Genomic DNA, 11,585 nt, shown 5'->3' with positions numbered 1-11,585 from the left:
CAGCTCTGGTGTTGGGTGCATGTCTTCTTTCTTCTATTCCCTGGCCTCTTCGATGCAGCGTCAGCGTCCGACTGACTGTCTTGTCAAATTCCCCTTTTTATACCTGCTGCTAGGCTCCAGCAGGCTGCCCTAGCAAGTTGTCACATGACACTGTCTAAACTTTAACTGATCTGGTTCTGAGTTTTTTCTTCTCTTCTCGAATCTTTGCAGTCTGTCTTTCTCTCCTCGATGGTCCGCTCTTTGCCGGTGATTCTACAATCACCGACATGGAAAAACGATGGAATTAGTCTTAGCCATCAACATTACTATATGAATAATTACTCCGTATATGTGTACATACGGGTAGACATCGACGGTATTTGCCCTGGGTGATAGTCTGTCGATGCGAGGTTGCACACTTTGGGTAAGCACATATTACGAGACTTCGTGTACTTTACTATTGTATTCCATCAATACCTGAGATCCCAAACCGGTAATTGGTAGTTCTTGCTTGCTTGGTTTGTACATCAGTGCAAAGCCTTACTATTTTCTGTTAAGACAGGCACCGATAGTTTCAGGGTTAAGCCAGTGGAGTTCTAGTCACTGTGAAGTGCATTAATTTGTGGTTGTAACTGGTTCTGCTACATTTCGGCTTAACCTTTCAGGTGGTATCCTGCTATACAATTGACAGATGATACTGTAAATACAAGTGGGAAAACAAAATCTATTAGCATAGATGATATATTGTGATAATGTGTGATTATTGGATACTGAACTTTTAATATTTGTGTGAGAAAAAGATTTTTGAATAATAGAAACTACTTGGACAGAAACCTATGTTAATGAGATAAATAACAATTGAGGAAATCTCAGGAAAACTATATCGAATAGTGCTGCGTTAACTTTGGGGGATATCGTTCGGATCTAAAATCAAAACTCTAAATCCAGCCTAATAGCAAACAACAGTGTTATAATTCTTTTCTAAGATTTTGAAACCACATGTAACGTATTTCTACTGCTTGTATATGAACAGTCTCAAGGCAGACTGAATTGTTTCTTCATAGAATTATCTCACAAGCGATAACTGGAAATAAATATGCTTTGTTGATATTCATACTATTAGTGATTAATAATACAGAAACAAATCAAGTTTGGCAAACAATTCTAACTGGAATTTGAAATGAAAAATTCAGTTATACATATGATTTTTGTAAGTTGTGTAGTTGTAAAAGCAATTTAGTGTTTGAGAAGCTATAGGGAGTTACCATCAGTTTCAATACTTGACATGGCCTTCTGTGAATGAAGACTGACAATACCATATCTGTTGGAGCTTGGTCAGTATTAGAAATGTCAATTGATAAAAATGATAACAAATGATACTTTTATAGATGCAATCCAGATAGATATATGCAGTATAATCTACTTTTGTTGATTATACAGTAAATTACTTATATGGAAGACTTCTTTTGGAAAGAAATCTAGCAAACATGAGTACAGTTGTTTTTGAATGTTTCAATGGCATTCAGAAAACCCTTTTATTACAAAATTTCTGTTGAAATATACTTCCTCTGTATCAATTAATATTGAAAGTAATGAAGTATTTACTGAAACAACTTTTCTGTTATTAAAGTGATGTTTGGAACATAAATCAACACTAAATTTTGATGGAAAGTTTTAATTTATATCACTTTTAAACGAGAAGTTTGTATCATAGATCCAGGGCAGCCATGAGCAGGTTGGTAGTAAAAGAGTTAATTAAGAAGAGAACTTAATTGTTGTGAATTTTGGAAACTTCAATCAAGTACATAGTCGTCCAGTTGTTATAAGACAAAAACGTTTTATATTCTGGAATTGAGTAGGATATATCTGAAGAGACAGACAATAAAAGTTTCAACCAAGTAAAGTTATCCATTTTGCATCTGTTACATATGTTTTTGTTTATTAAATTTGTAATAATTTAACTTTTTGGTATCAACCCTTCTGAAACTGCCCTGGTTCTATGATTCTAACATCTTGTTTAAAAGGAGTTTAAATTAAAATCTTCCTTCAAAATTTTATGCAAATTTATGTTCCAAATGCCAGCTTCATAATGACCAAGATATTCTGTTAAGTTCATTATTTTAAGAATTTGAAACAAAGCAGTGTATTTCAATAGAAATTGACAAATATGGTAACAAAAGGGTTAAATAGTTGTAGTAACACAATACACAGTTCAGTATTGTGACCAGTGGTCACTAGGGTCATCATTTCAAGATCCACACCCTCAGTCTTTGCTATTCATTTCTGCTGCATCTAAATATCAAAGTTTCTTTTCTATGTAAATATGTTCTGACTTGTCATAGATTTCTGTACATGTACTCAATATCTTCACTTCAATGTTAACTCTTCCTTGTTCCATATATCTTTTGTTGTCTTTTATTGCAGGTTATCAGATGACATTGAAATTAAAATATTTCACGTAACATTACCAGCACATTTAACAACTACAGAAAATCGAAATTAATTTCAAGCTGAAGTCAGCAAGTATCTACAATTCTTGGCTGAATGGATGTGAAAAATTGCAAGAATTCTTTTACAAATTTCTACCAGAAGATTCTCTCTTCCTATTAAACATTGGAGATTTACCATGAAGCTTTACTTCTCTCATGTAATGACTTTGATATCTAGATATGATTGTTAACTAGAGATAATTTAATAACCATTTAGTTGTTGGCTTTTAATGTCAAGGTTCAATTCAAATAAATCCACTTGAAGTTCTTTCTTAAGACCTGACACTCTTCGAGTTGAACAAAGACCATCATACATAAACAATATAGATTAAAAAGAAAAAAATGGATGAAAAATCAGAACATGAAACTACTGAGTCATCTAATCAGACACAGGAAAATACAGAAGTGAAACCACACCCTTGTGATAAATGTGGAAAGCTATTCACTACAAGCCATAAATGTGCTGATGCAGGAAAAGAAATTCACTCCTGTGATATTTGTGGTAAAATATTCTCAGAAGGTAGTACTTTAGCTTCCCATGAGTGTATTCCCACAGGAGAGAAACCATACCACTGTGATATTTGTGGTAAATCATTTTCTCAAAGTAGTAATTTCTCTCGACACAAACATATTCATACAGGAAGAAAACCATACCACTGTGATATTTGTGGTAAAAATTTCTCCCAGAAAGATAGTTTCTCTCGACACATACGTGTTCACACAGGAGAGAAACCATACCATTGTGATGACTGTGGTAAAGCTTTTTCTGAGAATGGTCACTTAGTTGCCCACAAACGCACTCACACCAGAGAGAAACCATACTGTTGTGATGTCTGTGGTAAGGCATTCTCTGTAACCAGTAATTTAGTGACCCATAAACGTATTCATACAGGGGAAAAACCATATCATTGTGATGTCTGTGGCAAATCATTCTCCATATCTAGTACTTTAGCTTCCCATAAACGCATTCACACAGGAAAAAGACCATATTACTGTGATATTTGTGGTAAGACATACTCTGGAAGTTTTGAGTTGACTCGTCACAAACGCATTCACACAGAAGAAAGACCTTATGACTGTGATATTTGTGGTAAAACATGTTCCGGAAGTGCTAATTTGTCTCGCCACGTTCGTATTCACACAGGAGTAAGACCATACCACTGTGATATTTGTGGTAAAACATTCTCACAAAACAGTCATTTTGCTCGACACAAACGTATTCATACAGGTGAAAAACCATACCACTGTGATATCTGTGATGAAACATTTTCTAGAAGTGATAATTTAACTAAACATAAACGAACCCACACAGGAGAGAAACCATAAATGTACATTATCTCTAGTCAGATGTTTTCTACAAATTATATATTTTAAAATAAATTAATTTGTTTGGATTTTATCACTTTACTGTCATGTTCATTATTCCATACTGGCGATCTTTCTGAGATCCCATTATGTCTTTTATATGCACAGTATTTGACTAGCAGTACATTTAATGTATGTGTTACTGATAATTACTCATTTACATTTCAAGCATTTGAAGTACCTATCCTCTCTCAATTTGCCATATTATTCCTATATATTTTGTATACCTTTCTCTGTGCACAGTATCAAACTCCTACAATAGATAATATAAATGAAAGTATGTTTTCTTTCCCTTTTTTTTATTTAATTGGTCTAGATTAAAGGGCTTTGCTCTCCAAGACATATGAGATTGATACAGTTAATGTTTCTTTTAAATAGTTGCAAGTTAACAGCTGCAGGAAAAATGTTCAAGGAGGGAATTCCAGAGGACTTGTTCTGAAGAAGGTTTCTATTATGGTAACAAGAACAAAAGCTAAGTCAGTTGTGTACCTGAGTGTTTTGAAGTATAGAGTTCACTGTAGTAGGAGAAAAAGCAGAGAGGAGAACATGTCTGTAAGCTTGAAGTTGGAATGTGTTAGTGAACAACTTAATGGCAACAGTTGGCTGGCCTTTCTTTGGATGTGGTCTAAAATGTATGTGTAATAGCAACAGCACCATCCCAGTTGCGGAAGCAATGTTTCATTCAAGCTTTGAGAGGGGTTGTAGTAGATGGGAGATGGAGTGAAGTATTTTCTAGTCTTGAAAAAGAAGACAAATCTTTGACTGTATTGAAAATGTGCAGGAGTGATAAGAAGGTCTAACAGTTGTAACAACCTCAACAGTTCTAGTTGCATACTGTTCATATTTATTTGAGAGGATGATATGTGAGCATCATAAATAGATGACAAAATGATGCTTAAGTAAACCATAACAAAACTCCACTGAATGACAATGTATCTACTAGAACATTCAAATAGTTAATTCAGTATTTGTGAAACTCACTCTGTATGAGAATATATAATTGTAGAAAATTATGCAATCTCATTAAAATAGAATCTTAAAATATATTGATTTGTAGGTTGTTTCTTATCACTTTTTCAAAGAATGCACTATCATTTTATTCTGATCATTCTCTAAATATAAATGTAGTGGTCAGCAAGATTTTCCAATTAAAATGGTACATTTATACTGTTGAAAATATGGTAGCTAAGATTGTTTCTATATTTTACTGAATTAAGACATACCTTATTAATGTATATCAAATGTAAACATACAGCTGTAGGTAATTTTAAGAAACTCAAATCCACATTTCATACCTAACCAAAACTGGCAGATCAGTTAGCATGTCAGGTAGAATGTATTACAATATTTGTTCTGACCCTCTGAGCTCCAAGTTCAAATCCTGTTGAAGTCACCTTTGGTGTTAATTTTTTCGAGACAGATTGAAACGTACCAGCCAAATGCTGGTGGAGCTCTTTTTTGCATCCAGCTGACACATTTGGGATGCTCTGCTCTGTTAAGGATAGGAATGTTGAGAGGATATCTGTGTCTGCTTGTGACTGAACAACTAAAAGTATTAGCAAAAGCATGACACACTCTGATAGCAAGCCATACTTAACTGTGAGAGATGGATGTAGTTTTTTATTATTTATAAATATCTATCCGAAATATATGAACATACTTAGAAATTCATCATCATGGGTTCGACAGTTTGAAAGAAGCTGGCAAGTTAGAAGATTATACCAAGCTCTAAATTTATAATAATGTTTAAGGTGATATTTTTTTAAAGGTATTTCAGCATCAATTAATGAAAGATGAAAACTGACATTACAGTTGGACAGGTATGGAGAAAAGGCCAGAGGTGCAATAGCTCAACTTCCTTGATGGCAAATGGGATTTAGCTACGTATGAGAAAGTGGAGCATTTGGTTAAACTCAGCTTCAGAATTTAACCAAATAAGGGGATAGCTGATTTGATGTGATGAAGAAAAAGAAGAGAAATTAAGGTAGGAGTAGGAATCAATGAGTTAGTAAAAGTTGGAGAAGAGGTTAAGGTAATCATTGGAATATGAGATGTCCAACAAATTAATAGAGGAAATGAACGATGGTACTGACATAGTTAATGATTGTATCACTCTGAATTGAGAACCAGCAAACCAATGTAAATTCTGGACTTCAAAGTAACCAATTAACTGGCATGGGTAGAGCACAGTCAGACACACTATGACAGAATAATTAAGAAATGTCAGTGCGAAAGATTTTCTGATCAGTATGACGATAAAACAACCTGTGATCGTCACTCAAACAGCTTTTGTTTTAAAAAAGAAAAAGAGAAAGGGGAGTGCATTTTGTAATACACTTAGGTACTTTGGAAAAAGAGATGGACAGAGCTGGACCACTTTTGACTATAGATATGCTGGTTGAAGAATATCTTCAAATTAAACAAGGAAAGCCACACCAGAAAACGAAGCTCTAAACATATTGCCGGAAAAAAAGACAGGAAGACGGAGACAAATCTAGAATACTATAGTCCTAATAAGAGTGACTGACGAGAAACAAAAACTTCAGCATGTATATCACTCTCTAATGCACAGAGGCCAGTTTTACCGGTTCTTCCTCTACAGTCAATGATACTTCCGTTATGTCATCCTCGTTCGTTTACAATTTATAAACATTGTTGATATATTATTTCTCTATATTTATTCAGTCTTAGTAATAGTCAATCAACTACCGTAGTTGAATTTAAAAAACTGTTCAGTAATGAGAAGAAAACAGAGAAGTAGTTGAATGTTCTGGTGAATTTATCCTCGCTGATTTAAAGTCTGACTTCAGTACATCTCATTATTTCATTTAACTGCATAGTGTAAGTATCGCTATTATATTTTAGATATTTCTTCTCTCAAAATTGTATCTTTTATATTTACATTTCTACTTCATCTACACCATTCCTATGCCATGTACTATCTTGGTTTTTTAAGTGTGAAAGTAGGGGCTTTTATCTCTTTATTTTGACTTCTTTCTTTTCATTCTCGGATTGAATCAATACAAATAAAGATAAATGTAATGGAACTTGTTCGTATTGAATGACATTCTCAAGAACATGTTGGTTACTAAATTTAGCTCTTCACATGTGTTTATGCTGATACATAAAGAATTATTACTCTCCCGCATAATCGTCACATCTTTTATTTACATTTCATTGTAATAGGTATCGTTGTTTACGAACACTCGAATCGTCGGATCAACAAAATGAAATGAATGATTTAAAACTTCATGCATAATTCCATTACCAAAGTCTCCATTTTACTTTGTTTCATAGTAAAATAATATTTAGTTTTCAAGAAATGTATTTTATTTGATCTATTTATTTCAACTCTTTCTTTATTAATCGAAACGTTTTATATTCCGTGTCTTTCTCAACGATGTAATTTTTCATTGTCCATAATAGGTTCACCATCGTCCGATTTTCACATTTTACAATTTCGTTTTGACACTAGATTTACACACAAACGCACACACTGATTTATTTCCTAGAATTGATTTGGTTATGTATGAGGAGACAATGAAAGTTTGGGTCAAATGAAGTAATTTACCGTTTACTTTGCATGTTAAGGTGTAGATATGTGCATTTTTGTTTGCTTCGATCGAGTGGAAGCAATTATAATTGTAGGATGTTCTAGTCATTAACTGCAAAGCTTTATATAGTGGCCAGTGATCTTCTTGGAAGGTCTTTTCCATTCCAAGATCCACATCAATTATCCTCATCATCTATTTCCACAGCATTTGTATATCCGTGGGTCTTTTCTCTGTAAATAGATTCTGAGCTCTTTCTGACTATTCTTCCCATATTTGTAGTCATATATCTTTTTAAAAATAATCTTTCATATTAACACTTCATTATTCCTTATTCTTATGTTGTCTTTTGTTACAGGTTATCAGATAACATTGAGATTAAAATATTTCACAGAAGACTGAAAATAACTTCATCAACCTAATGTTAACTATTTTCTATAACTCTTGGTTGAACGGATGTGAAAAAATTTATTTGGAACTAAGAATATTTGTAAAAATTACAACACGTTTACTGGACAATTTTCTGTACTTCGAGGATTTACCATGAATTTTTACAGTCTTATGTGTAAGGATTTTAATTTCTGGATATATTTTGTGCATTGGAGCTAGTTTAATAATGATCCTTTAGTTACTTGTTATCAATTTACAAAATTCTGTCTAATAAATTCACTTGAAGTTCTTTTTCAAGAGCCAAAACATCATTAGGCTTTAATAAAAACCATCATACAGAGAAAATATTGATTAAAAGAGAAACGTTATGGATGAGACAACTGAGCCTGAAGCAACTGATTCATCTAATCAGACAGAAGAAAATACAGAGGTGAAATTGCACCCTTGTGATATATGTTGGAAGTTATTCACTTCAAGGAAATTGTTATCTTCTCATAAATGTATTCACACAATCAAAAAACAACATCAGTGTGATATTTGTGGTAAAACATTTGCTCAGAGTAGTCATTTCTCTCGACACAAACGCATTCACACAGGAGAAAAACCATACCGCTGTGATATTTGTGATAAAAGTTTCTCTCAAAAGTATAATTTCTCTCAACATAAACGTATTCACACTGGGGAAAAGCCATACCATTGCGATATTTGTGGTAAAGCATTCTCTGAGAATGGTGGTTTAGTTGCCCACAAACGTATTCATACAGGAGAAAAACCATACAAATGTGATATCTGTGATAAGGCATTTTCTGTGCCTGGCAATTTGGTTACCCACAAACGTGTTCACACTGGTGAAAAACCATATCAGTGTGATATCTGTGGTAAATCCTATTCTGGAAGTTCTAACTTGTCTACACACAAACGTACTCACGCAGAAAAGAATCCATACCACTGTGATATCTGTGACAAATCATTTTCTGGAAGTGCTGCTTTGTCTCGCCACATACGTCTTCACACAGGAGAAAGACCATATCATTGTGATATCTGTGATAAATCATTCTCTCAAATTGCACATTTCTCTCGACACATACGTATTCACTCAGGGGAAAGACCATACCACTGTGATGTATGTGGTAAAACATTCCCTGAAAGTGGTCATCTCTCTCGACACAAACGTATTCACACAGGGGAGAAGCCATATAATTGCGATGACTGTGGTAAAGCATTCTCTGAGAAAGGTCATTTAGTTGACCACAAACGTATTCACACTGGAGAAAAACCATACCATTGTGATGTTTGTGGTAGAGCATTTGCTCTTTCAAGTACTTTAGTTTCCCACAAACGTATTCACACAGGAAAGAGACCATACTACTGTGAAATCTGTGGTAAAACATATTCTGAAAGTGCTGATTTGGTTCTCCACAAACGTATTCACACAGAAGAAAGACCATATGACTGTGATATCTGTGGTAAAACATGTTCTGGAAGTGCTAATTTGTCACGTCACATACGTATCCACACAGGAGTAAGACCATACCACTGTGATGTCTGTGGTAAAACATTCTCTCAAAGTGGTCATTTCTCTCGACACAAACGTATTCACTCAGGAGAAAGACCATACCACTGTGATATCTGTAGTGAGACATTTTCTAGAAGTGATAATTTAACTCAACACAAACGTATACACACAGGAGAGAAACCATAGCTATGATACATTCATAATAAACTATTTTCTACAAATAACTCTATTTTATCATTAATTTATTTGAGTATATGGATTTTACAACACCACTGTCCTCTTTTCTTCACCATCATTTTAACATCCATTATTTCAAGGTTGGCAATACATTTGATATACCATTACATCTTCTCTATGTACCGAGTATGTGAATAAGCTAAACATTTCCTGCATTCGTTATTAACTACTTCTGTTACATCTAAAACATCTAATTTATCACTTCCAGAATATCTCTACATCATTTGTATATCTTTCTCTAAACAATTTTTGAGCTTCTTCTTAATTCCTTTCTACATATTAAATAAGCCACTTTCCAGAAGTCACAAGCATTTTGTACTGCTTCAAAAACATTCTCCAAATATAAATAAACTGTTTGTTCTTAATTGAAACTTTCTCTTGCCAGTGAATTAGTTGAAATATAGTACCAATAGCGCCACATTTTGGCACAAACACAAATTACATTTTATCCAAGTTGACACTATTCTGTTTCAATTTTAGCTAAACTATTAGTTATTTTCTAGATCTGATTTATGATTCTGAAGCGTCTGTAACTGTCTATTTTCGATGCAGTCTTTATGATTATTCTTTCTTGCAGTTGAGGAAACAACTGAAGTTGTCTTTGGAGTTAATATTTTCCTACTCAATCTGGTTAGCTGAGTGTGAGCTAGCATAACAGTTATATGTCTTGATGCTTTCAATATCTCAGTAATTATTACTTATGAACCTGTTGCTTTCCCCGTCTTTGCTGAAACTAATCTTAAGAACTCCACATGGAGTACTCCCACATGTTTCCACTTATACTCCTCATTTAACATTCAATAAGAATAAATGTACCAGTATTACTTCTGATGAACTTGTGCATTGACATTCTGGTTTATATGAACAGATTGTCTTGCAGTTTGGATTGATTTTGTAGGTTATCAAGTGTAGAGTAGTGATAACCATGGCATTTGGTATGTTTGTGCGATAGCAGTTAATGGAATAGCATGAGTGTAAGAAGAATTCTAAATGGTTGCAGTTATGAACTTTAGTTTCACTATAGGCCATTGTAGAGCAAAGAGAGGAAACCACTCGTGTGTGCTAGTGGTTATAGTAAGTGAATCATTATAAATCAATCACTTCAATTAAGACAACATCAACATGTACCTCATATTCACCTGCAAAGTAAGTAACCAGTTTTCTGATACTTCTGTTGTAAAAATGATAAGAGCCTTTCATCAGAAAAATTCAAGAATTTTAATCCCTCTTTATTCCTTGTATCAAGTTCAATGCTTCCATATCAGTGTATCATCTTTGTGTTACCTTACATGGCCATAGTAATTAACCACTATGAAAATGATATCATTGATATCGATTTTTGGAGTATCTTAGACAAGGAGATTATAAAATCTGTCCTTTTGCTTGTCTAATAGACAATCCTACTTTTGGGACTTAAGCGGAGATGTTTCAGTGTTGTACAGATTGGTTTAGAATATTTCATTATTGTTTTCATAAATACAGTTGCACAGGAAAGAACTGATAAATGTGGTATTTTCACCAAGCATTAGCATCATATACAAATAGCCACATAGAAACAATTGGAGAGCTGGCAGAAATGTTAGCATGCTGGGCGAAATGCTTCGCAGTATTTCGTCTGCCGCTACGTTCTGAGTTCAAATTCCGCCGAGGTCAACATTGCCTTTCATCCTTTCAGGGTCGATAAATTAAGTACCAGTTACACACTTCGGTCGATGTAATCGACTTAATCCCTTTGTCCTTGTTTGTCTCCTCTATGTTTAGCCCCTTGTGGGCAATAAAGAAATAAGAAACAATTGTTTTATTTATCTTAACCAAAATATATTGATATCATTTATCATTTACTTGTTTCAGTCATTTGACTGCAGCCATGTCGGGGCCCCACCTTGAAGGGTTTTAGTTGAACAAATAAACCCCAGGACTTATTTTTTAAGCCTAGTACTTATTCTATTTCTGTCCTTTGCTGAACGCTAAGTTATAGGGATGTAAACACACCAACACCTGTTGTCAAGTGGTGGTAGGAGACCTGTCATGTATATATATACACGACAGGCTTCTTTC

General features: G+C 34.0%; 2 protein-coding genes across 5 annotated transcripts in view; both read left to right on the top strand.

Moving 5' to 3' along the window:
- Window positions 1-3,867, top strand: part of LOC106883882 (zinc finger protein 665) — a 9,771-nt gene extending 5,904 nt beyond the window's left edge. For 3 of the 4 annotated variants that reach the window (XM_052966833.1, XM_052966831.1, XM_014935020.2), the window contains exon 2: window positions 2,404-3,867. In XM_052966833.1, coding sequence (XP_052822793.1) covers window positions 2,811-3,794 — 984 coding nt within the window. In that variant the 5' untranslated portion in view covers window positions 2,404-2,810 and the 3' untranslated portion in view covers window positions 3,795-3,867. Of the gene's footprint in view, window positions 1-210; window positions 404-2,403 lie in introns of all 4 variants that reach the window. The other variant, XM_052966828.1, reaches the window with a different exon arrangement.
- A 113-nt stretch (window positions 3,868-3,980) lies between these two features.
- On the top strand, window positions 3,981-11,320 carry LOC128247398 (zinc finger protein 271-like). Its single transcript, XM_052966826.1, has 2 exons — window positions 3,981-6,674; window positions 7,743-11,320. The coding sequence occupies exon 2, from the start codon at window positions 8,142-8,144 to the stop codon at window positions 9,474-9,476; it is 1,335 nt and encodes a 444-aa protein (XP_052822786.1). The 5' UTR covers window positions 3,981-6,674; window positions 7,743-8,141; the 3' UTR covers window positions 9,477-11,320.
- The last annotated feature ends 265 nt before the right edge of the window (window positions 11,321-11,585 follow it).

The sequence above is a fragment of the Octopus bimaculoides genome, chromosome 1 (assembly GCF_001194135.2).
Source record: "Octopus bimaculoides isolate UCB-OBI-ISO-001 chromosome 1, ASM119413v2, whole genome shotgun sequence".
NCBI classification, from domain to species: Eukaryota; Metazoa; Mollusca; class Cephalopoda; order Octopoda; family Octopodidae; genus Octopus; species Octopus bimaculoides.
Note: the sequence above shows the minus strand (reverse complement) of the source record. Positions and strands in the feature narration are given on the sequence as shown.

Bases quoted from the DNA above. Each gene is read 5' to 3' on its own strand.
- LOC128247398 (XM_052966826.1), top strand. From the start codon at position 8,142: ATGGATGAGACAACTGAGCCTGAAGCAACTGATTCATCTAATCAGACA.